Source organism: Candoia aspera, chromosome 12, assembly GCF_035149785.1.
Source record: "Candoia aspera isolate rCanAsp1 chromosome 12, rCanAsp1.hap2, whole genome shotgun sequence".
NCBI lineage: Eukaryota > Metazoa > Chordata > Lepidosauria > Squamata > Boidae > Candoia > Candoia aspera.
The window spans coordinates 11,312,690-11,337,217 of record NC_086164.1 but is presented as its reverse complement, the minus strand read 5'-3'; the positions used below and the strand labels follow the sequence as shown (position 1 = coordinate 11,337,217).

The 24,528-nt window shown below is 48.8% G+C and overlaps 1 protein-coding gene across 3 annotated transcripts; it reads left to right on the top strand.

Annotated features, from left to right (window-relative positions):
* Window positions 1-2,013: 2,013 nt before the first annotated feature.
* On the top strand, window positions 2,014-22,658 carry OCRL (OCRL inositol polyphosphate-5-phosphatase). Of its 3 annotated transcripts, XM_063313499.1 has the most exons (24): window positions 2,014-2,193; window positions 3,818-3,888; window positions 5,671-5,750; window positions 6,467-6,505; window positions 9,911-10,021; window positions 10,116-10,208; window positions 10,607-10,727; window positions 10,802-10,969; window positions 11,297-11,398; window positions 12,481-12,595; window positions 12,696-12,812; window positions 12,918-13,105; window positions 13,744-13,855; window positions 14,503-14,612; window positions 15,259-15,394; window positions 15,662-15,772; window positions 16,093-16,258; window positions 16,410-16,645; window positions 17,057-17,080; window positions 18,425-18,544; window positions 19,726-19,810; window positions 20,077-20,204; window positions 21,602-21,713; window positions 21,801-22,658. In XM_063313499.1, exons 1-24 carry the CDS (start codon window positions 2,149-2,151, stop codon window positions 21,923-21,925), a joined length of 2,715 nt encoding a protein of 904 aa, XP_063169569.1. In that variant the 5' UTR covers window positions 2,014-2,148; the 3' UTR covers window positions 21,926-22,658. The 3 variants fall into 3 exon arrangements, with proteins under 3 accessions (XP_063169569.1, XP_063169570.1, XP_063169571.1); XM_063313500.1 differs by lacking the exon at window positions 17,057-17,080; XM_063313501.1 differs by lacking the exons at window positions 2,014-2,193; window positions 3,818-3,888 and adding an exon at window positions 4,446-4,464.
* The last annotated feature ends 1,870 nt before the right edge of the window (window positions 22,659-24,528 follow it).

Here is a 24,528-nt window from a genome sequence, read left to right as displayed (position 1 = left end):
CACAGCCAGCAACCCTTTTGTGGTCTCTTCCTCTTCCTTCAGCTATGCTCGGGTGTTTTTGAGAGAGATGCTAAAGTAGGGTTCATACAATGTGATAAGCGATCACTTGGTTTGGATTCAGCTGTTCACTCAACAGATCATGGTTAAAGCAAGCCATTTAGAAAATACGAAGGTTTTCAGGACAAAGGGCGCACGTGATACCTATTGTACCCTTTCCTTTAAACATAGGAAGGTGGCTCATGGTTCCATGAACTGTGTAGGCCTTGAGGGAGAGGAGGAATATAAAAGGCAATGGTCAGATAAGAGAAACCTGAATCCAGGGCAGATCTGTAACCAGAGAAAAAGTCTCAGACAGGACCCGCCCCAGTTCTCACAAATATGTGTGTCGGTGTGCATTCAGACTTGCAGGATTCTCTTACTACATCTTTACAATAAACATAGGACTGGCCTGCATGACTTTCCTAGTCTGGTCTACCTTGAAGGACTGGCAATCGTTAATTAAAGAGCAGCTATTGGGAATGCAGAGGAACAGTGATTCTGTATGTTGTTTTATCTCCATATTGCTTTCCCATCTATGTCAGGAGGGGCACAGCACAACTTTTTACTCAGGACGCTCTTCCACCCTCCGTTGTTATCTTTGTTATTTACTGTGAAAAAGATAAGACCCACCCAGTTTCTCATTATGTAAATGGCATCCCATCTAGATAGTCTAGAACTGCTGCCAGTTCCCTTGAATAAGTCACAAGGCCAAAGCTGTTCCCAAACTGTTACTCTTTCTTTGTGGAGATCCTGCCAATCCCGCCCAAGGCCAGCTCACCTACTATCAAGCCCCGTATTAAAATAGCAATTTCCCCATAAATAGATACAGCCAAAATTTAGAACAGCAGCAGAAGTGTATCAGGCTAGCTGCCCCATCATCTTGTACCCCAGATAATCATAATAACATTGCGAAGTTTTTCTTGGAAAATTCTGGCAGGTGGGCATAGTACATGTAACTTCACAAACCAACAAAGCAAATTTTAGCCCAGCTGGTTGTGGGAACTCAGGCCAGGGGGCTTGTGATGGGTTCAGGACTTGGGTTCACCCAACACACATGATTAGGTCACTTAAACCCTGCTGGCTACCTATGGCAACCTGCAAAACTTGGTTAGGTCTAATCTTGCTTAGTTTTTGAAGCTTAAGGAAACTTTGCAAATCCAGCCAGTTCAGTGTGTTTCTGATTCAATATATTGGGTGAAATCAGAAAATAGGTTAAATCAATAATCAGGTTGTTAGTTGTAGAAACCTAACCACAGCAAATGTTTAAAAAATGGACTCATTGAGCAAACCATGATTACTTTATTATGAGTAAGAATTATTTGCAAACATAGCTGACAGGTAGAATAAGAAATTGAGCATTTGGATCAGATTTCATCTTTCCGGTAAAAATGGGAGGCCCACAGTGGAAGATTGGATTATAAAACTGAGGGAGCTTGCAGAAATGGTGAAACTGACCAGTTTGGTCAGGGAAAAAACGATAAAAGACTTTTTTTTAAGATTGGAAGCCTCATATGGACTTTTTGCTGAAAGAAGACTGAACTGCTGATTTATGGATTTGGGGATAAAAAGGGTCAGAGAGGGAGGGGAAAGAGTAAGATGGCAATTACTCGGTAGAAAGAAGGGCAGAAGTCTTAATTCTATGTTTTCTTTCTTTTTTTCACTTTCTTTTTTCTTTTAATTTTTTATACTGTTACTGTATTGAAAAACTCTAATAAATATAAATATAAGGACAAAAGCTAGGGCCCCCTTCCCCATTGCGATGCCGTCCCCCATCCCTTGAACTACAACGCCCACGCGTCCAGCCCCGGGCTTATACTCTGCGCATCTAAGCGAGAGCGAACGGCAGCCGAAACCCCCGCTCTCGGCGCCCGCGCCCTTCGCCCGGCAGAGGGCGCTGAGCGGCGTCCCCGCCGGGCGGAAGCAGTGCCGCTCCCCCCGCCCTCCGGCCCTGGCTTGTCTGCTCCCTTCCTCCCTCTTCTGCGGGCTGCGCGTCGCCGAAGGTCGCCGCCGAGTCGGGAGCGCGCGTCTCCCCGCGCGGTGGCGAGGGGGGCACCGCGGCCCCCCCGGGAACGAGCCTCCCCGCCCCGCCACCGGGGCCCGGCCGCCCGCATGGACCCCCTTGCGCCCTCCGCCCCTGGGAAGAGGACCCTCGCTGTATCCTTAGTCCGGCTGGGGGGGGCGCTCCGCCTGAGGGGCTGGGGGCGCGGGGGGGCGGCTGAGGGAGCCTCAGGGCCAGTGTGGACGAGTGGCAGGCGCTGCCCTTGCCAAGGAGAGGGGGTGGGAAGGGGAGCCCCCCCGCCTAAGGTGGGCAGCTCCCGCTGTTCCCTCTTTGCTTTTGAGTCCCGCCATCCAAAGCAAGGGTTCGCCCCAGATGGGGCACAAGAGGGGGCAGCCACCGCCGTACCCGCCGGCACCCCAGAAATGGGTGATGGCGCGAGCCACTGGCTTGGAAGTCGTCCTGCTCGGCTCGGCGGAGAGGACGTCCTCCTGAAGCGCGGTTCCTGCTGAGCAGGGCCACGGGGCACCCTCCTTTCCAGCCAGGCTGTTTTCCCGTGGCAGCGCCAGGCCAGCTCCGCCGGTCGCTCGGGGTGGGGGAGCCCGGGAGGGGCCCACCAGCAGCCCAGCTCCCTTTGTGTAGGACTGGGGAGGGGTGCCGGAGCGCATTCCCAGGCCCCAGATTTGCTTCTGGAGGAGCTGAGCTCATGCAAACCTTTTCCAGGCTCCTGCTGTTGTCCTCATCTCAGGAGGCTCGTTGAGATGCGAAATGTGCATGTTGTTGTTTCTCCTGCTGATGGGGGGGGGCGGATTCAGACGGCAAAACGCCTGGGGTCTGCCACTAGATCTTCATGCTTTCTGCCCACCCCTGGTTTTAAAAGACTGTTTTTGGAAGGGGAACTGTTCTCACCCCAGCGCAGGGTCAGGTACCAAGACAGAGTGCTACCTAGTCAGGCTGGTTGTCTGGTGAATGTATGGATAGATGTTCATCATCACCTTGATCTATCTCTAGAAATAACATGTAGCTCTTCCAATTAGATTCCAGGATCTTTCTGATCCTGTCCAGCTCCTTTATCTGTTGTCTTCCCCTTCCTTTACTTCCCTCAGCCCTGCTAATCTGTCTATCTATTTTTTCTAGTCCATCATTCTCCCACAATCACGTGCCCAGAATATGTGATCAGCAAAACAGATCTCCAGATTTGGAGGTTGTATATCTACACTCCCTCAGATGCTGTAGGCATTTAGTAGAGAATGCTTTTTTTTTTCCCCATGGGTAAATGAGTTTCTTGGAAACATCTGGCTGGGATTGCTGTTGGAAACAGGATGCGAGATGAGCTGGATCTTTGACTTAACACAGGAAGACAATTCTTCTGCTGGTATATTAGTACGTAGCAGATCTTAGTTCAAAGCATAGAAGTCAGAAACAAACCTGTTTGGTTCCCCCACATACACGCTGCTTTCAGAATTGATGGTGGTGGTCCATGTTTTTCAACTGCTCAGTGGTCATTCTTTGCTAGAGTATGAGAACAATACTTTTTTCAGCCAATTCAGATGTTCTGGCTCACACCTCTCCTGCTTGGGCTTCTGCTTTTGAAATATTCCTTGAGGAGCTTGGAGAGAGGGAAGCTGGCATGGCGAGACTCTGAAGTTGCATCTCTCGGAGGTTGAGTAAGATGGAGAGAGAAGGACAGAACAGGATAGTGAGGATGGAGAATGCAGGCCTTTTGGGGGAAAACTACCCTTCCTTGCTTCTGCTCTTCTTCTTTCCTTAGCTGATCTTCAGGGTGTGGAGGTGATTGCAGGTCGACAAATGCCATGCGAGTTGAGCCTGGTCCAGCGTGGTGGGGAACATGAGTAAGTCGCCATTGAAGTGTGAACATTTCTGTCCCCACTGCTCTCATATCTGTACACAGACCCTTGCACTCTTAGCCTAAGGCAGAGCATCTCATTCCTTCTCTAGTGTTCTGGCACTTGCATGGAGCAGTTAGGAGAAGAGAGTAAGATACAGGATGTGGACAGCTCCATGTATGTCCAGCTGTCTGCCCTGTAGTTCTTCTTTGCCCTCAAGGGCAGTCATCCTCACAATTAAAAAGTACATTATCCTTCACAGGATGGTAGTAATAATATAGCTGGCCATAAAATGAGCCAGGAGTAGTTCTGGTCGCATTTGGAAATTGAAGTTCTGACTGCACAAGTGTATTTCCTTGTGTCTGGCTTTTGCGGCTACTGTTTCTTTCTTGTTCCAGTTCTCTGATTATAACATATCATGCAGTCATGAATAGGTTAAAAACGTTGGCTCAGATTTTGCTCAGCTACTTCTCTTTTACCAGTCCATTTCAGAGGAGCACAGTGAGGATGGAGAGATAAAAACATGGTTGGTGTTTTTATCCTGTCACAACTCTGATCATCTGAGAGACTGACAGCCAAGATGTGTGTATATTTATTAGGGATTAAGCACTTTTGGATATAATTGGGCTTACTCCCTCATAAGTGCATATGTCTGCAAACTCAGTGATGCTCTGAAAGCGATCCTGTAAGAATGTAAGGAAAAGTTTTGCATTACCAAAATAAATCATGCCTTTTGTCATGTTTAAGGCCATCTAGTCCTGCCCGTTCAGTACAGAATCTGTAGCTGCATAAATAGGAGGCCAGCCCAGTGGCAAACAATTCTTATGGCTAAGAAGTTCCACCTACTGTGTAGTTATAATCTGTTTAAAGTGTTTACCTCTGTGTTCTAATCCTGCCTGCTGGAACAGCAGAATATAACTTAATTCACAGACGAAGGTGTGGCTTCCTTAACCCTGGTTTGCAGCATAAAACAGATATGGTACATGTGCCACACTAAGCCACAAACAGTGGTTTACAAACCACAATACTAAGCCAAAACCAAATCTCATGATGGCTTGTCTTGATGTGTGTGTCCAATGACTAAATGTGTTCCATTTTCTTTTAAGACATACTTCCTTGACGCCCATACTTTTTTGTATATGTACAAAAGTATGTAACTATCCTGGGTTTAAAATACTAGTGTTGTGTCTTGACACAAATAGATAAGCAGTGTCTCCCAACCTTGGCAGCTTTAAGATGTGTGGACTTCAACTCCCAGAATTCCCCAGCCAGCATGTAGTCCTCATTTGCACTACAGGAGATAATTGTGTAGTCTGTGGGCTTGGACAGATAATGCCATTCCCATTTTTTGGTGTGAATCATCCCATGTTTAGTATTTTTTTCTCTGAAGGGCAAAATGAAGAATTTTTGCCTCTTCTCCCAGTTTTCTTCCTGTGTCTCTAAGGCAGCCTTTCTCAACCTTTTGACCCTGGAAGAACACTTGAAATATTTTTCAGGCCTCGGGAAACCCCTGCACATTCAGGCTCAAATAGAGGCCAGAAGTTACAAAATTATTATATTTGTTTCATGGGAAGGCCTGTACAGATGCATTCACAGTGTTCTTGCACAAAAAATAAAGAATGAAGCTTACCTCCTTAATGTGAAGTTGCCCGAGTTTGAAATAATTTTTTAAATAAATTGTGATCTCCCAGGGAACCCCTAGTGGCCTCTCGTGGAACTCTAGGGCTCCAGGAAACCCTGGTTGAGAAACCCTGATCTAAGTTATCATGTTTCTCTTTTTTATTGCAGGTTGGTTATAAGCTTCCAGGCGATGGATCCCCCTACTCAAGAATACATTCCGATCAACAGCCGTTTTAAATGCGTGCAAGGTATTCAGAGTTTGTTTTCTTTCTGGTTTGATGACTCAGTTGTTTCCTGCAAGCCAGGAAAGGTTAGTGTCAAAACCAAAACCACAAACAAATTCTGGGCCCTAGTAACTAGAGATGTTAGACAGCCAGTTTGGTCTAGTGGTTAAGGTGCTGGGCTAGAAACCAGGAGTCCGTGAGTTCTAGTCCCACCTAAGGCATGAAAGCCGGCTGGGTGACCTTCGGCCAGTCGCGCTCTCTCAGCCCAACACGGTGCAGTGTGGTGCACCCCGGGCAATGTGCCTGACTTGTCACGGCTAAATAGTCTACCCATCTGGCTGCTGGGCCTCACAAGGATTTCCCAGCAAGAAAAAGCAGCATGAACACTGAACTGCTATGCCATACGATGATTAAAAAAAAAAAAAAAACAGGTGCTAATTGGAGCTTTAAGCAGGAACATAAATCCTACAGCAATAGAAACAACAGGGAATCCCCTTGCTTGACTAATTAGCTGATGGCCCCGCTGTTTCTCTAAGTCAAATGGACTCTGTACCACATGTAAAACATAATCCTGGCACTGAGCTTTTGCAAACCAGCATAAAAAGGGTACCACTTGGTGGTGTGTCTGTTGCCAGATTCTCAACTGAACTGCTCTGTTAGCCCAAGTGAAAGATTCCTGTGATCACTGGACTCCAGCTGCACTTTTCAGTTTTCTGATTCTTGTTTTTTTTTCCTTGCAGAGGCTGAAGAAACTTTGCTGATTGACATAGCGACGAATAGTGAGTCTTCTCTCTCCAAAAACTGTGTCAGAAATAGACTTCTCTAGTGGCTGACATGTCACTTTTCCCACTTGACTCACAGTCCTGCTCATCTCTCTCTTCTGTCTCCTGCTGCCTGTGCAGAGGTTTTCTGGAGAAGATGACTGGGGCTGAAATATTTGGGGATTATTCTGTGGCTCTGCGTGGTACTTCAGAGAAAACCAAAAGTACAGTATAAAATTCAGCAGGATGGAGCGAAACCAGGAAGCAGATGTTTGCTGTAATTACATAGGCACTTCGGCTTAGTCTCAGTCAGGGAGAGGATTAAGAGATGGTGCCGATGTCTTTCTGGAAAAGGCGTTACAGAATGCAGTCCCTGGTGTCACAAGCTATGTGAGAAGGAGGCCAGAAGCACTTGGGGGTTTCAAAGGTCTTTCAGAAAGTTCAGAGTGATGGAATCAGTAAAGGGTACAAACAAGGATGACTTGGGACAGAGGTGGGCAAACTTATGGAGGCTAACAGCCATGTTCCTGTTTTTAAAAAAAGTTGGCCTTCCAAGGACTTGTGGTGGTGATACAGTGGTGCCATGGGCAGTTCCGAACATGTTTGCCCTCTCTTTTGGGGACTGGTATCTATACATTAGAGGGTTGTTGTTGTTTTTTGCAAGAATGTCCCAAATAAGCCTTAAGACAAGTTTTTGCATCTCTCTCCTCTCTCTCTCGTTCTCTGTCCCTCTCTCACCTGCAAAAAGAAAGTAAATTGCTCTCTGAAATCAGCATTTTTCAAGTAAATTCAGCAGTGCAGTTTTGGGCATCTTGGATAAAAAGTAGAGCTGAGGGCACGTGTGGACCATGATTGCCTTCCTCTGTCTTAGAGAGATGAAAGAGTGAGCCTGGATGAAGTCATGGAGCCTTTTGGAGGCCTACTATCACTGGCTTTCTTGCCTTGATTAGTAGCTTATTCTCAGCCTTCTTTGTAACACGAGCCTGCCATCTCCAAACTCTGGCTGCTTCTGAAGATGCCTGCACTTGTAAACTGAGAATTCCAAGAGACATCTATCTATGCAGCATGGCCAACACCCAACATAATCCTTGATCTCCTTTCCCCAGAAGCCTTGCATGGTCTGCAGAAGGGCCAACCCATCTGAGGAAAGGAGACCTGGATCTTCTGTCTTATCAAGAGGCAACCATTTCTGCTTCCTTCTGTTATCAAAGAAGAGAAACCACTGTTTCTTGACCTTGGAGTGGAAAAGGGAAAGCTGTGAAGCTTGATGTCTGCTTGCTTTTTTTTTTTTTTTAAGTGTATCTTGCAGATTACACGCTCTGGTTTGGTTTGCATGCCTCTGCAAGTATCTTTCAAATAGGCGTCTGTAGGGCGGAAACTGTGATAAAACTGCAAATTCTGGCAGGAGTGGAGATTGGTGTCTTATCATGCTCTTTCTGTGGCCGGGGAGCTCCGAAATGATTCCTCTCCCTTTAAGGCAAGGGTGTAAAAAGAACATCCTGTGGGCCACACTGAGGGAGGGGATTTTGAGAGTTTAAGAGTGAAAATGGGGCCTTAAGCCTTGCAGAACCCATTTCGCTGCTTTGAAAAAAAAAATCTCAAAAATAGGGTTTATGCTCGCCAACCTTTAGAAAAGCATTTGAGGTAATGCAAGGTCCGCATAGTTAAGTGTTCCCAGTAGTAACATATGGCTGCGAGAGCTGGACCATAAGGAAGGCTGAGAGAAGGAAGATCGATGCTTTTGAACTGTAGTGTTGGAGGAAAATTCTGAGAGTGCCTTGGACTGCAAGAAGATCAAACCAGTCCATCCTCCAGGGAATAAAGCCAGACTGCTCACTTGAGGGAATGATATTAAAGGCAAAACTGAAATACTTTGGCCACATAATGAGAAGACAGGACACCCTGGAGAAGATGCTGATGCTGGGGAGAGTGGAGGGCAAAAGGAAGAGGGGCCGACCAAGGGCAAGATGGATGGATGATATTCTAGAGGTGACGGACTCGTCCCTGGGGGAGCTGGGGGTGTTGACGACCGACAGGAAGCTCTGGCATGGGCTGGTCCATGAAGTCACGAAGAGTCGGAAGCGACTAAACAAATAACAACAACATGTTGCACATTTTTGTTTGAAGGGATCACATTAATCTACAAACAGCCAGGAAGAAAAGACAAAAGATTAAGGCTAGTTGTTCTCCAGACCTATTTTGTGCACACTTTTCCTTATGTGTTAAAAGCTAACCTCATTTGACTTTCTTAAACCATGTTTTTCAAGCATTCAGAAAATCTCAACTTCTCTCCCTCTCTCTCTCTCTCAACCATTCCTTGGAATTAGTCATTAAGCAAATGTAACCACTGCCGAAGGTCACATGCATACTGTATTATTGTATATTGACTTAATAAGATGACAGATAAATGGACATGCAGCCCTTCTGCTTATCTCTTAGTAGTCTGGGACTATTAAACCGTGGTTCAAAGGGTATCAGTATACTGGTTTACTGCAAAGCTGATAACCATAGTTCCTAGTTTGGACCAAACTGAGAAGGTACAGCTAGTTCAAGATTTTGCTGGTAATTCAAACTATGTGCTTAGGTAAAAGAATTGTTTAGTTCCTGGCCAGGAATTATGGGATACCATCGTTCTTTCATTCATGCATTCGGTTGTTCATTAGATGTACTGTATGTCCCCCCCCATTCCTTCAGTTGCTCAAGATGGCATACGGAGTGCTTCCTGTGTTGAAGGGGTTGAAAGAGAGTGGCTGGCCTAACATGACACTCTTACTTGCCATGGCTAAAGGTGGAGCCTGGGTGTCCGATCCCAGCCCAACACCTTAATGGCTGTGCTGTGGTGGGCCTCTCATGGATACCTGGGGCTTTTCGCTTTTCGCTCAAGTCCACCAGCAATAGACACCTGTCCCAAAGTGTACCTAATTCAGATGTTCCTGTTCCGTTAAGGTTCTCCCACAACGTGTAACTTCTTTTGTAATGGAGAGTTAGATGTCCTCGCTGTACACATGTTTCATCTTAATGTTGTTTTCTTCTTTCGTTCAACGTAATATATAAAACAGCAATATATGTTCAGATTTCCAGCTGACATAGTTCTGGGTGTAGCCACTAATCAGGTTCAAAGTCTAATCAGAGTACAGTTTCGTTCTTTTCACAGTAACGCGTTTTCCAGAGCAGCGCATCAGAGCATGTTTTGCTGTTTGCGTTCTGATCTTCAGGATAGCCAAATAGCAAAGCCGTTCCGATTCTGCACAAAGTTGGTGCTTCAAATGACTGCTGTTGCCTTTTCCTCTTCCTTCTCTCTCTCTCAATAATCCACCCTTCTGTCCTTTTAAAGTAAATTGAGATGAGCTGTTTCAGCTCTTTGACTTATCAGCTCTGCGCCGGTTTCCTGAACATGTGCTTTTCTTGTGTCTTACTTCAAAGCTGGTTGCAAGATCCGGGTCCAGGGTGATCAGACCGTTGAGCGTCTCTTTGAAATTCCAGATGAGGAGCAATGCTTGGAGTTCCTTGCTGAGGTGCTAAGAGTTCAGAAAGGTGATTGTTCCTTTCCTCAAGATGCCATCAGTGAAACCTGGGTTGGGGGTGCCGGGTGACAGCTGAAGGTGACACGGATGTCTCTTTTTTCCAGCACCGCAAAAAACACTTTTCCCTGACTTTGTGGACCAGGCCTCCTGGCACCAAGTGAAAGGCCTCTCGGTGCCTGTTGATCCTCTTCCTGCAGGTAAAGGGCTGCCTGTCTCGCACACTTCACCCTGCGCAGGTTTGTTTAGCAAATGCTTTGAATACAGAAATCCCTCTTAACTTCCTGCAGAGGTGGCCTTGTGTCCCCAGGGCCTCCCTGAACAGGCTGACTCAGCTCTCCCAGTCTGGAAGTCCTCTAGATGTTTGAGAACCAACTCCCAGAATCCCCCAGTCAGCATGGACTTGCCGAGAATTCTGGGAGTGGAAGTTCAGGTTGGAAAAATACGTGCTCAACCCAAAAGGATATTATCAGATGACCATGGTGCTGGTGGGACACAGGAAGTAACCTCCTTCAAACTCTGGGTAGCCTTATTCCGTTCTTGAGATTTCCTGGGAGAGTTCCGAAGACTAACCCTGGACGTTTTTTCCTTGTCTCAGGCCTTCTGGGGTTCGAGGATAACTTCAGTGCCTTGAGCCTGGAGAAGAAAAGGAACCTGCAGAACCAACAGATGAGCGCCCGCCGGGAGCCCCCACCCCCACCTCTGCCTCCCAGCCGGTCGTAAGTCAGCTCAGAGATACATGTCCCGCGCTGGGTGCAAAGGCCGGCTTGACCCCACGCCTTGTCTCCTTTAGGTATCCCCGCGAGAAGGAGAGCATCAGCAAGGATCCGTCCAAAGCTGGCAATACCATGCACACGCTCTTCGGGCCGTCCACCCATACGCAGTCTGGGCAAAGAGAGGGGCTCATCAAGCACTTCGTCATTAAGCGGGAGAAGGAGTACGTCAACCTCCAGAACTTCAGGTCAGCGCTCTGCAGAAACCCCTCCTTGGGGCTTTGTCTTGGAGAGGTGGGGCTTTTCGGCTTTCAGCTCTGCTGGTCCCTTTCAAAGAAAAGATGCGGGGGGTGGGGAGCAGGGGTGGGATCCCCCTGGAGGCTTCGTTCCTGGGCCTGGAATCTTTCGCAGGTAAATAGCTTCTGGTTGTGAGGGCAAAGGTGCCAACATCGCATTTGTTGTGTAACTGCTCTGGCCAGCCTTTTAGCCTTTGGGGGGATGTCTTTTCGTTGCTGGCCTCTGGCCCCTCGGGATTATCCTGCCTCGGCCGCTCAGCTTCCTTCCACATGTTGCAGGTTTTTTATAGGGACGTGGAACGTAAACGGACAGTCGCCCGAGAGCGGTTTGGAGCCTTGGCTGATCTCAGACCCTGAGCCTCCGGACGTCTACTGTGTAGGGTGAGACCCCAAAGACTTAGCGGGGCTGAAGCTTCATAAGGCCTTCCTTGCCTTCCGTTTGCCACCACAGCGGTGCTGTTTGTGCTTTTGTTTTGTTTTGTTTTGTGGACTGAGACCTTACTCGAATTCTCCTCTTGGCCATCATTAGCTTTAAACTTGGCACAGAAAGAAAGTAATCCTGGCAGGCTCGTTACAGGATTTTTAAATGATAACCAAGAAGCAAAGGGCTGCCGTAAGGAAGATTTGTAGAGCATGAGGGAGCAAAAAAGCGTTGAAACGTTTTTCAGTTCCGAGACGACATTCGGAAGTGGCTCGGGCGGAAGCCTCCTGGATTCACAGGGGTGTAAGAAGGAGGAGAAGGCACAGCACGACGAGATGTAAAAGGTTCTGTTGTTACAGCCCGTAAAAGTAGTTTTAGCCTTCCTGTGGCGTTGATTCCCTGGGCTGGTCTACCTGGTGGGGCTGGTGTCAATTCTTGCAAGTCTGGTGCGGCTGTCCCTCCCCTCCTTCATTTGCCCCCATGAATTAGGGCAGGGTTTCCCTGAGTCACTTCAGAATGTTATCTTGCCGCCCAGGACTTAAAAGATGTTTTGGTCCCCTTTTGCCTAGGTAACCATTTCGGAATATCTTGGTCAAGGCCATCTCCCTTATTCTCTGTACAGGGAGACCCAGTTCAAGGCCGGCCTTCGCCATAGACGCTCGTTGGCTGAGTTTGGGCCCGTTGCTGTCCCAGCCCAACCTACCTCACGGGGTTCTTGTTTGGGGAGAAAAATTGGGGGGAGGGCGGAGGGTCAGGTCCACGAACCTCCCAGAAGAGAGGAAAGGGAAGGAAGCAGAAGCAGCAGCCAGGCTTGTAAGCATTAAGGACGTTTTCTTGAGCCCCCAGAGGAAAGGCGGGAGGGAGGGAGGGATGGACAGTACTGGACTGGTCAATGGCTGCAGTAAAGGTTCCTCTTCCAAGAACGATAGCAACAGCACCGACTAGTTTTGGAGGTGGCTGCATCAAGCGGAGGAGGGCAGATGGCGGCCCGGCGGCCGAGTTATTGAGGCCACGCTCAGCAGCTGCCAAACTCTGTCTCCAGGTTCCAGGAGCTGGACCTGAGCACCGAGGCCTTTTTCTACTTTGACTCAAACAAGGAGCAGGAGTGGCTGACAGCCGTGGAGAAGGCTTTGCACCCTAAAGCCAAGTACAAGAAAGTAAGGCCCGTCCCCTCCTCCTGGGGCAGCGGCTGGATGGAGCCCAGGCAGGGCTGGTACGGAGAGCAGGGCAGCCATCCTGGGGTTTCCCACCTTGCAGGTGCAGCTGGTGCGTCTGGTTGGCATGATGTTGCTGGTCTTTGCCAGGAAGGAGCAGATCGGCTTCATCAGAGACGTGGTGGCAGAGACGGTTGGCACTGGGATCATGGGCAAGATGGTGAGTGGGGCACCCGATGCCGGGGTTCCCCAGGTTGCTTCCTGCTCGCCTCCCACCACAGGTTTTCCTGCTCTTCCTCCTTTTCTCCCTTAAATCCTTCTGCAGGGCAACAAGGGCGGTGTGGCCGTGCGGTTTGTCTTCCACAACACCAGCTTCTGCATCGTCAACTCCCACCTGGCTGCCCACGTGGAGAACTTTGAGCAGCGCAATCAAGACTATAAGGACATTTGCGCCCGCATGAGCTTCCAGGTTCCTGACCAGAGTCTGCCGCAGCTGACAATCATGAAACATGAGTGCGTCTGAAGGGCCTGGTATGGCTGGGGTGGGGTGGAGAGAAGCTCAGCAGGCTACATTGATCATCGACTGAAGCAAAACTGAAAGTAATACAGGTAGTCTTCAACTTACAGCCATTCATCTAGTGGCTGCTCGAAGTGACTTGCGATCGGTCCTCACACTTACAACCGTCGCAGCTTCCTTGCGGCCACGTGATCAGAGTTCAGGTGCTTAGCAACCAGCATGTATTTATGATAGTACCATCACCATTTGCAATCTTCCCAGCTTTTCAGAAAAGGTCTTTCTTGGCACAGAATGATACCATGATGTGCATCAGGGGAGTTTTGCCAGAAAGTCTTTTTCCAAATCCGAGTGGGTTGTTGCCCTAAAAAGACGTTTTCCCTGATCATGATCCTCATGTTCTGATTCAGGTAGCAGAATGAATCCAGGGAAGGAGGTATCAGTGAGTTTGGGCCAGACATTTTTCAGATGTTCTGGCCCAAAACCTCAAAAGAATTGTAAAGATCCTTGGAAGCAGACCAGGAGCAGTGTAACGTTCTATTCTGTTGTCTGTAACCCTCTTCTGCTTTCCAGGTGGTAGCACAGCTGTCCTTCTCTGGGCTTACCAGGAATAACAAGTTCTCTGCTCTTTCTTCAGTGTTGTCATCTGGTTGGGCGATTTGAACTACAGGCTTTGCCTCCCTGACGCCAATGATGTGAAAAGTCTAATCAGTAAAAACGAGCTTCAGAAACTGCTCACGTTTGACCAGGTAAGAGGGGAAGGAAGGGAGGAATCGGGGGGGGGGGCATTAGTTGAAATATGTTTCCTCCCCCCCCCCCCTTGGATCGGGGACCTCCCCTGTGAGACAGACTTAGAACTTCTTCATCCAGTGATTTAGTAACGTGACTTGTGAACAAGGGGTAATTGTGCTGTCTGGAAGTGATTCTGATGTTTGTTGTTGTGGCTAGAGTTTCTTAACCTTGGCAGTTTTAAGCTGTGTGGACTTCAACTCCCAGAATTCCCCAGGCAGCATGTGAAGTCCACACAGCTTAAAGTTGCCAAGGTTGAGAAACACAGGGATATAGGTTGGATTAGTCATTGAATGATCAGGCCTTCCCTGCATAGTAGGGCTCCAACTTCTATTGGCTGTTTGGAAATTCAAGCTTCCGTTCATAGTTTTGCGGCTAGCAGCTGTTTCTACATCTATTACACACAAACTATTTTGCTTTTAATGTTCCTGCCCAAAGAGGTGTGTGCCTGTGCGAGAGAAAGAGAGGGACCTTTCTTCCTGCCTTTTGCTCCTGTGACATTGAGTAAGGATGGTTGACAGTCATTTTGCTATGATGTCCCAATCCAGTTTCAACACTAGATGGTCTGGGTGATGTCAGCTGACAGATTGTTGCCTTTTGCCTGCAGCTGAACATTCAGCGTAACCAAAAAGCAGCTTTTGCCGATTTCACAGAAGGCGATATCAAGTTCATCCCTACATACAAATTTGACTCCAAAACGGATCGCTGGGACTCCAGGTAAGAATCTCGCCTGATAGTTAAATCACCTCCTACCCACCAACTCACCCACCCAAATTGACTAGCCTGCCTAGGACTTAGCAATTTACAGATAGTCCTCACTTAACAGCCATTTGTTTAGTGATGGTTCAGACTTACGATGGTGCTGAAAAAATGAGTTATGACCGATCCTCACACTTACGACCATCACAGTGTCTCCATGGTCACGTGTTCACAATTTGTGCGCTTGGCAACCAGTTCTCATTTATGACCATCACAGAGTCCTGTGGTCATGCAGTCGCCATTTTCTACTTTCCTGGCCAGCTTCTGGCAAGCAAAATCAGTGGGGAACGGCATGATTCGCTTAACAACCATGTGGTTTGCTTAACACCTGCAGTGATTTGCTTAATGACTGCTGCAAAAAAGGTCATAAAATCAGTCATATTCGCTTAATGACCGCTTTGCTTAGCACCACAATCCCGGGCCCAGTTGTGGTCATTAAAAGAGAACTACCTATAGTACAAAAAAAAAAAAAAACTGAGAGGATAGATCTCATGGGTGGAAGGATGGATCCCACGAATTGTAATTTATTTTGTCCAGGGATGTGGAGGGTAGGCATCTTGCGTGCTGCCACAGTGTCCGTGATTTTGGTCCTGTTTCCTTCCAGTGGGAAATGTCGTGTGCCAGCCTGGTGCGACAGGATTCTCTGGAGAGGAGGCAGCATCACTCAGCTCCAATACTGCAGCCACATGGAATTGAAAACAAGTGACCACAAGCCCGTCAGCTCTCTCTTCCTCATAGGGGTAATTCCATTCGGTTGCTCAGTTACTGCCGGGCGGTCCCTGCCTGAGGCTAGTTGGTCTTCAGGGCTAGCAGAGCCTTCCTGGCAACAGCCACATTCCTTTCCTAGAAGGCCAGGTTGCCAGTAAGTCTCTGTTAGTTCATAGAGCTGTGGGATCCACTCGGGAAACTCTGGCCGTTGGCCGAGGCTGGGTCAGCTAAGGTATCCTGGCTCCTTTTGGAGTCCTCTCTCTTTCTGTCTTCAAACATGTGATCTGGTTTTCCCAAAGGTGAAAGTTGTAGACGACCGGCGGTACCGAAAGGTATTTGAGGATATTGTTCGGATGATGGACAGGATGGAGAATGACTTCCTTCCATCAGTGGAGCTGAGCAGGAGGGAGGTAAGGGGGAAAAACTCTCTTCTTCCTCACCCAGAAACGGGTTTCCTCTCTGAGTGTCTTCCAGATGCATTGGATTTCCACGCCCATAAACCTCTAACCAGCGTGACTTTAGGAATCTGCAGGACAAATTGGGAAAATCTGTCCCGAGGTGAACCTGCTCCAAAAAGACCCACATTCTTCAGAAGAAGGCAAATTTCTGAAGTGGTTGTGTGACCCAAGTATCCTTCTTAAAATACAAGCCAATTTTGGTCTTTGGAGCAGGTTCCCTTTCCACCTGCTGAAAAGCACTTGTTTTTTTTTCCTCCACTTTTTGCCTACAGTTCTCCTTTGAGAATGTAAAGTTCCGGCAACTGCAGAAAGAGAAGTTCCAAATCACAAACAATGGGCAGGTCCCCTGCCACTTCTCCTTCATCCCCAAGCTCAATGACAGCCAGTACTGTAAACCATGGCTTCGTGCTGAACCCTGTGAAGGTTATTTAGAGCCAAGTGAGTCTTGAGAAATATGTTGGAATCCTACTTTTTCCCCCCACACCCACAATTTTGCCTCAGTTTCCCATGCCTCATGGTGAGAAGACAAGGAACTGAGTCCACCTTAAGTGTTTGGTCTTGAAGCTTCCACGGTCTTCTCTCATTCCAGATGAGACAGTGGACATCTCCTTAGATGTCTACGTCAGCAAGGACTCGGTGACCCTTCTCAATTCAGGGGAGGACAAGATTGAAGAGATTCTTGTCCTTCACCTTGACCGGGGCAAGGATTACTTCCTCACCATCAGTGGCAACTACCTGGTCAGCTGCTTTGGGACCTCCTTGGAAGCCCTGTGCCGGATGAGGCAGCCGATCCGCGAAGTGCCTGTCACTAAGCTGATTGATCTGGTAGGAAGCTGAGGGAGCCTCCTGGGATTTGTATGGTAGCTGAACTCACTGAGCGTCTCACTTCCTTGCCTGCCTGCTTGAAAAGCCTCAGCCCTTTCATCCCTGCCAGAGCTGAGGGACTTCTACCCTCCAAATCAGCCTCTGCAGCTGTGTGCTTGCTTTCCTGTGCGCTGTCCAAATCCTGCCCTCGTATCGGCCGGTTCCTCCTCACTGAATCAGCAGATCTTCTGTTTCCATTTGCCCTTTAACCCAAGCTTCCCTTCACGCATTTGCTTTATTGTGTGCATTTTTCCACCATCTGGCTTCCCTGTACATGGTGGTTCCTTTTTCTACTCTGGACTCCTGCCAGTAACACATTTTGTATCTTTTTTTCTCTTTCTTTCACCTCTTGCCTCATCATTGTGCTCTCAGGGAGAGGACAGCTGCCTAGAAAAGGTAAAGGGCTGGGAAGCATTCAAAATTGTCTTGATAGGTTGGAGAAACGGACTGCAACATAACAGAATGACATTGACTTGAGAGAAATGCAAAACTTTTCGCTTAAGGTGAACCAGTCAGAGGCATACTTATAAGATGGGGAATCCATGGCTTGGTGGTGGTGTCTGTGAAGAAGACTTTGGAATTATAATTGGTGCACAAGCTGGATATGTGATATGGTGTGATATGGATGCTGTAAAAAAAAAGTCATTTTTAAACTACATCAGAATTATAATTTCCAAATCACAGGAAGTAGTAATCCTACTGTGGTTTGATCTCACCCCATCTTGACTTCCAAGTCGAGTCCTGGATTTTTATTAGAATCCAGATAAACTGCAACCAAATGCCAAGAAGTGTAGTGAGGACGATTAGGGGCTGGAAAGGGAAGAGGAGAGATCGCACGAACTGGCAGTTTTTAACCATAACTATTTCTCAAATCAAACGTCATTCAGAATAAAGTCATGCTAGCTGTGAAGTCCAGCAAGTTAGAGGGTTGATGGCCACCTGCAAAGGATGCTTGATTGAACAGACATGTAGACTTTATGTCCCAAAATGCCCCTTCCAACTTTATGATTCAGTGGTTTTAGCACAGGGGAGGGCAACATTCTTGTTCATGCTCTACTTGGAAGCACAAGGGGTATAATAGATGACCTTGTGGTATCTCTAGAGCGGACAGAAATAACGTTTAGGGACCCAGATTCTTCCCCCCCCCTCCATTTTTGTGTGTTTTAAAGAGTGAACTGGGTGTTTCAAACAAAGCAGAGGCTTGACTTCGCTCCTTAAAAGCTCCCCAAACCAGCAAAAGCTACCCTAATTTTTGAGGGATTCAAAGTTGTTATGATGTTCTGGGTGCCATAAGCCTCTACATAATTGAGGTCACCTGAATTGCCCAAAATTGTTTTCTGCTTGATAGGGTACCCTTGATTAGGATAGGAAACTCTTGCTTAGGGTATTGTTTCAAGCAGAAAACCATACCCCGATTAAGGAACTACCAAGGAGACAAACAAGCAGACAGACAACCAAGCAGAAAACAATACCCTAATCAAGGAACTACCAAGGAGAAAACCACAACTCCACCAACACTGGCAGGGCAAGCTACTGTGTATAAACAGGCAGCAAACTCACTCGCACTCACTGATGACGTTACCTAGTCAGGTAATGAAATGTCTGCAGCCAAACAACCAAGCTTAGAGCGGACCAAGGACTCCAATAGAGGCAGCTTATGGACTTTCCAGTGGTGGAAATAAAACAAGCACCTCCAAATCCTTGGAGGTTCTGATGCCAGTCCATTTACTTTTCAACCAGGAGAAGTCTCTTCTGAAGATGGTGCCCCAGGATAGTGAAGACTCTAATGAGCAACCTTTGCACATACCCAAGGAGATCTGGCTCTTGGTAGACCACCTCTTCAAGAATGCCTGTCATCAGGTAAGCTGCAGGAACCTTTTGAGATCATATGTGTTTATGCATCATCATGTGCTTTGTTTTGTTTTGGCTAGTTTGCAAGGTGAACCTGCCATTTCTGGTTAATTCAGTAAAACATGGTTAAAAGTGAGCCACCACTTAGAGCCAAGTATGACTTTAAGTGTGGATTTGGCTGGAATTAAGATTGGTTTGGCGATCTTAATACAAGACGAAAAGCTGCTTTAGAGGGTGGTAGGATCTCAAGGGCTATTTCATTTTTGGGTTCACTGACCTGTTCCTGAAAACTATTAGGACTGCTCGATGCTTCAGATTCAGTTCTGAAAAGGTGCTTTGCAACGCACCGAATGTGAATCCAACACCAGTTGGCAGCTTATTAAAGCAGCTGTGTCTTTTTCCAGGATTATGTGCTTCCACAGGGAGGCTTCTGCTGCAGCTGTATAATCCTGGAAACAGGTGTGATTGCCCTGATGTCAGTCCTTTGTCACAGGCAATGACCAGTATTTGATTACTCTAATACAGTGTTTCTCAACCTTGGCAACTATAAGATGTGTGGACTTCAACATGTGCTGGCTGGGGAATTCTGGGAGTTGAAGTCCACACGTCTTAAAGTTGCCAAGGTTGAGAAACTCTGCTCTAATGAGTTGCCAGCAGGTGCTTAGTTCACATTCCCACACACTCCAAAACACCTTTCTGGAAGTGAAACTGAAACCCAGCCCAGCCTTGCAAACTACGCCTTTGCGTAAAACGACAACCTGAAAAGCGTTTCCTATATACCAGCCCAGGAAACAAAACAATGAGTATATCCATTCTTACTTCTCCTGCAATGTGCTCTCCCACGCCATTTCAGTCAGAGGCAAGATGGTTGCGCAAACTCACCCTCCTGCGGGATGGGGGGAGCAGCGAGTGGAGGAATAGCGAAGGCAGGAAACTTGGACATTCCCGAGGGATGCTTATGCATAATGATGTGGAATCCACTGCCCGCGTTCACGCTGACCTCAGGTGATGGGCTTCTCCCTGCGTGCTCTTTCAGAGCATGGCTAGCTTTGCCCATCGCAACGTGGTTTACAAATCACAATAGTTAGATCTACCCAGCCCGTTAAGCCAAAGGCAAGCAAACCGGCATGATGTCCTAGGGTGTTTCATGCATCCGACACAAGTGTTCACACGGGGCCTCTCTTTGGCAGGAGGACCTTTTCCAGACCCCCGGCATGCAAGATGAACTGCAGGATATCATCGAGTGCCTGGACACCAGCATTCCAGAGTCCATCCGTATCCTTTTAACTGGGCAAGAGGACCAGGCAGCGAGAGTTGGACGGGGCTCCGCTTTTCTCCATCTGGTGCCTCAGGTGTCCTCAGCCAGGGCACCTCAAAGGCCCTGGGAGTTCGGCTGTAGCCTGAACCCACCGGGTAAAATGGGAGGAGGAAGGAACTGCGGGGGGGACGGAGGGAGGGAGGGCTCTGCACCTGCTTGGGAGGAGGCGAAGTGCAAGCGGGGGCGGCAGCGTACAGCCTCTTCCTTGACGGAGGGCCATCAGCTGGCAGCAACCACTCCGTGGCCGAAGCCCTGCTCATCTTTCTCGAGGCTCTCCCCGAGCCCATCATCTGCTACGAACTGTACCAGCGCTGCCTCGACTGCTCCCAGGATAGTCGGCTGTGCCGGCAGGTAGGACCCTAAACGGTCGTCCGTAGCGGTTCATCCTGGCCACGTTTCCCGCTTTCGGCAGTCGAGCAACCAACCGGGTTTCGGTCCCATGTTTGCATCGATCTCTCCGGGGAGCCCAACTCTTCCACAGGCGAGTGGGCCATGGCCAGCGATTCCAAGCTGCGATGCCCCTGCCTCTTTCACGCTCCCTTCAGTCCAGGGATATGCCCGGGTGGTCACGCTCCTTCCTTGACGGGGCAAGCAGAGACCTAGTATTGAGGGTCAGCCCTGCCGATCAGCACCATCTTTCTCGTGACCCTCGGACTCCTGTGATCTCTCCCTCTGCCCACCCGCACCCTGATGTGATTGCCTGCCCTACCCCCATCTCAGCCTTTCCCCAAAGCTTTCCTCCCCTTCCCAGGCCAATCCCCCCCCAACCTTGCACTTCACAGCCAGCCCCCAACCTCAGACTGCAGCACCCCCAAAGCTGCTCCTGCTGTCGGGCACTCAGCAGCATTAGAGGGTTGCGCAGACTCACTTCTCAGTCCATTCCCTCCACCAGTTGCGAACTGCCAGAGTCAGCAGCTGGCACTTTTCCGTTTCTATCTCCCAGGCCCCAAACCCCAGCTTGGTCCAGGGCAGGCTCCAGGCAGCCCGACAGGCAGTCACAGCTGCTGACCGATGAACAGAGATCCACTGGAGTGATCTTGTTTCCCAAAGATTTGGGCGTGGGTTCAAAAGATCCCTGCCTGGACAGCTGCAGGACTCAGACCAATAACAAAAAGTATCCCTTAAACCAGTGTTTCTCAACCTTGAGAACTTTAAAATGTGTGGACTTCAATTCCCAGAGTTCTCCAGCCAGCATGGCTGGCTGGGGAATTCTGAAAGTTGAAGTCCACATATGTTAAAGTTGCCAAGGTTGAAAAACACTGCCTTAAACTGTCCCCATTCTCGCTGCCCAGGTTTCTGACTGCCACACCTCAGGAGATTGTTCTTCACTGGAGGGTGGCACACCACAGGTGCCAAAATTCTTGCCAGGTGTGCCAGAAAACCATCCAGCTGGGCCTCCTTTTTCCTGATGCCAGGAAGAATATGCAAGCCACAGTCCCGAGCCAGGGTCCCAAATCCACCCCAGAGACCACCTGAACACAGCCAGCAGGCCAACCTCACCTCCTGGCACCTTTGCACCGCAGGACTCTCTGCTCCAACCTCTGTAGCAACCCAAAACTTGCTGAGGAAGCCTGGCCAGTGCAGAATCCCATACCCCTTCCTGCCGTTTGGAAACTCCGTGTCTACAGATGTGGCCTAAAGGGGCCTCTGCCCCTTTTTTGTTGCTGCAGCCGCATCCCACCATCAACGCCTCTCCAGCAAAGTTGTCATGGCCACGGTCGTCATCCTGGCTCCTCCTTGCTTTACAGGTCATCTGCCAGTTGCCGCGGTCGCACCGGAACGTCTTCCGCTATGTGATGGCCTTCCTGCGGGAACTTCTGAAATATTCCGAGAGCAACAACGTCAGTGCCAACATGCTAGGTGAGAACCAGCCGGGTGGACTGGCGCCTGCCCCCCTCCAAGTTTTCATCCCAGGGTTTCTCACCCAGAACCTTTGCTTCCTCCCAGCCACCCTCTTTGCCAGCCTCCTGCTGCGGCCTCCGCCCAACCTCGTGTCCAAGCAGACCTTGCAGGATCGCCAGCGAGCCAATGGCTTCATCCTGGGCTTCCTGCTGGGAGCGGATGACTACTGAGGTGCCGGCATGCATGCTCCGAGCCAACCAGGTGGCCAGGGAGGAGAGAGAGGCAGGGCCCAGGATCCTGGGCTCCAGGGCAGTCATCACAGAGAGAAGACACTGTCCCACACTGCGTGTGACTCCCCGCTCCTAAGTTTCATCTGTGCCAGTTGCTGGCTACAGAATGGCAGTGGGTCACTGGTGATTTAGCAGGCAGCCTGTTTGCTGATCTTGGCAGGCACGTGGTAACAGTTCCGTCCACTCCCGTCTAGTACTGTACTTCCTCGCCTTCTGCTCCACCAGTATTATCCTCTAGGTAGCGACGAGGCCCAGGTCTGGCACAAAGATCCTTTCTTTGTTGGGCACGGGGCAAGGCACCCACTGCAGCCCGCTTATTCCTTAGCCTGCTTCGTACAGTTCAGTCATCTGTGCGCATCAGTGGGCCTTGCTCACAGCTCAGTAGTCGCCCCCACTGACCACTTGTCCTTCACAAAGCACCGTGCGCTGCCAAAGCAGAGGTGGGAGGGGAGGGAGAGGGAAAGATTGGAACAGCAGATCCCTGCTTTCAGACTAGGCCCGTGGGCAGAACTGGTTCCCCTTGTGGGTCCCCCTGCCTTGCAGTTCTGCAACTTTGTCTTTCCAGTTGTCTGTTCTGGGTTCCTGTACTTTGTGCATATTCACTCTTTCTCTTTTTTTTTAACTGTGTAATTTATTGGGAAACCTGTTTCAAAATAAATCTGCATTGTGCAAAGGGTGTCCTGGTGTTGGTGGCGAGGGGCGGAGCTGCTGATCGCTCCTCCAGAGGTCTGTCGGGAATCCTTAGCAATGTTGGAATGGACATTTTTGGAAACCTTGCGAATCTTGGGAAAGGGGAATCTTTGGCTGAGTTCACACATTGCACAAAGCCATGCTGTTACTTCTGCAAGGCCAATCTTGCACTTTGTAATGCTGTGGGAACCCACCCAGTTTTGTTTACTCCGTGAGCTGTGTTTCAGCAATCCATAACATAGCATGATTTGCAAATGCGGCTCTGAGATTGGGGCTGGCTGCTGAATCCACTTTTTACAGCAGGAACTGAAGGTGGAACGGGGGGCTATGTTGATTTCACAGAGACCCACCGTAGGAGCCTTTGAAAAGGGATCAGGGCCTCCTTTCTTTCTGCCTGCAGGTACATTGACAGTCTTGACTTTCTTGAATTCTAAACGCTTTTCTTAGCACTATAGCTGAAGGAATCTTGGCACTGTTTTCAGGGCTTCCCAGAAACATGGTGCCATTTCCTTTGCACAGCCAACAGAGCCCTGAAGGAGCCTTCCATGATTCGGATGTAAGATGTGGGACTCTTCAGTTCTGGCTAGGATAGCACCATGGAAGAGCTTCCAGGACTCGGAGCCATCGGGGGCACCGTAGGTGGACATTTGATGCTCTGGAGAGCTGTTCCGCCTGGCCTCTAACCCACCGCCAGGGAGGTGTGGGGTTTCAGATCCGAAACCAGATGTGCTTCAGCATCTTTCTGCCACATGGGTGGGCACCTGTGCATAGGCAGCTGCTTCTCCCAGGAATCAGCGAGGGAGTTGTAATGTAGTAACAGTTGGTAGGAAATGAGAAACAAGAAAGAAAGCCTTTAGTATTATGTGGGATTATCCTATGTAATTCCCTGTCTGCTCTTTCCATGGAGTCTGCTCTAATGTTTTGGGACCTCGCCAGGCCCACTTCAAACGGTGCTACTTTTGTCATTTTCACTTTTCTTTCCTGCCATTTTTAAAACCATTTGAGATAGATCAGTCTCCTTTCTTATGTGGACCTTGCCTATTCTCCCATGGCCTTGCCTGCTGCTGCCAAGGTCTGTTACCTTTCTGTGACCAAAGCCTCCACATTTTTTAGTGCTTTGATAGCCTCGGAGTATGGATAGTGTTGATGTTTCTTGACCCAAGCGATTGTATGGAGGGCTGCTGACTGCAGCAAAATTAATCTGGCTACGCTGATAGGTTCCACGTTGCTGGGCACGTTGGCTTCCTCCAGATAGAAGCCGGCATTTGAATACCCAAAGTTTGGGGTTTTTTCTGCTTCACCAGGCATCGGTCCATGTGAAATGTTTGTTGCGATGCTTGAAGGTCTTCAGATTAAGGAGGATTTCTTGTGTAAGGACAAGGTGAGGCCAAAGGGAGGAAGAGGGTCAACCCATGAGCCTGTGAAACGAGGCCTGGAAGTTATGGGAAGGAATGACAGGTGCAAATCAATATTATTTCTCCCAGTTCTCTCCCTCCCCCCCCCAAAAAAACTTTTAATCAAGGCTCCTCTCAGGAAGCTGTAACCTCCCGAGTCTTTTCTGCATCACAGAAATCTAGGAATTTCAGAGGCTGAAACTGATCTCTAAGATTCCTGATTTGCCGGTAGATGTGCACCCAGTTCCAACATATGTCCTTTTTCAGAGCGGCTTGTCAGTCTGAAAGTAAAGACCGTGTTCCTTTGCAGAACTGCTGGGAGTTACTGCAGTTCCACCAGCAGGACATCTCCTCCTCTCCTGGGCTCTCAGGAGAAGGCGGGGGACAGCTCCCTTGCTGAGCTTTGCTGTCCTGCTGCTGCTGCTCCACGATGAAGTATTCCCTAGTGGGTGGGTCAAA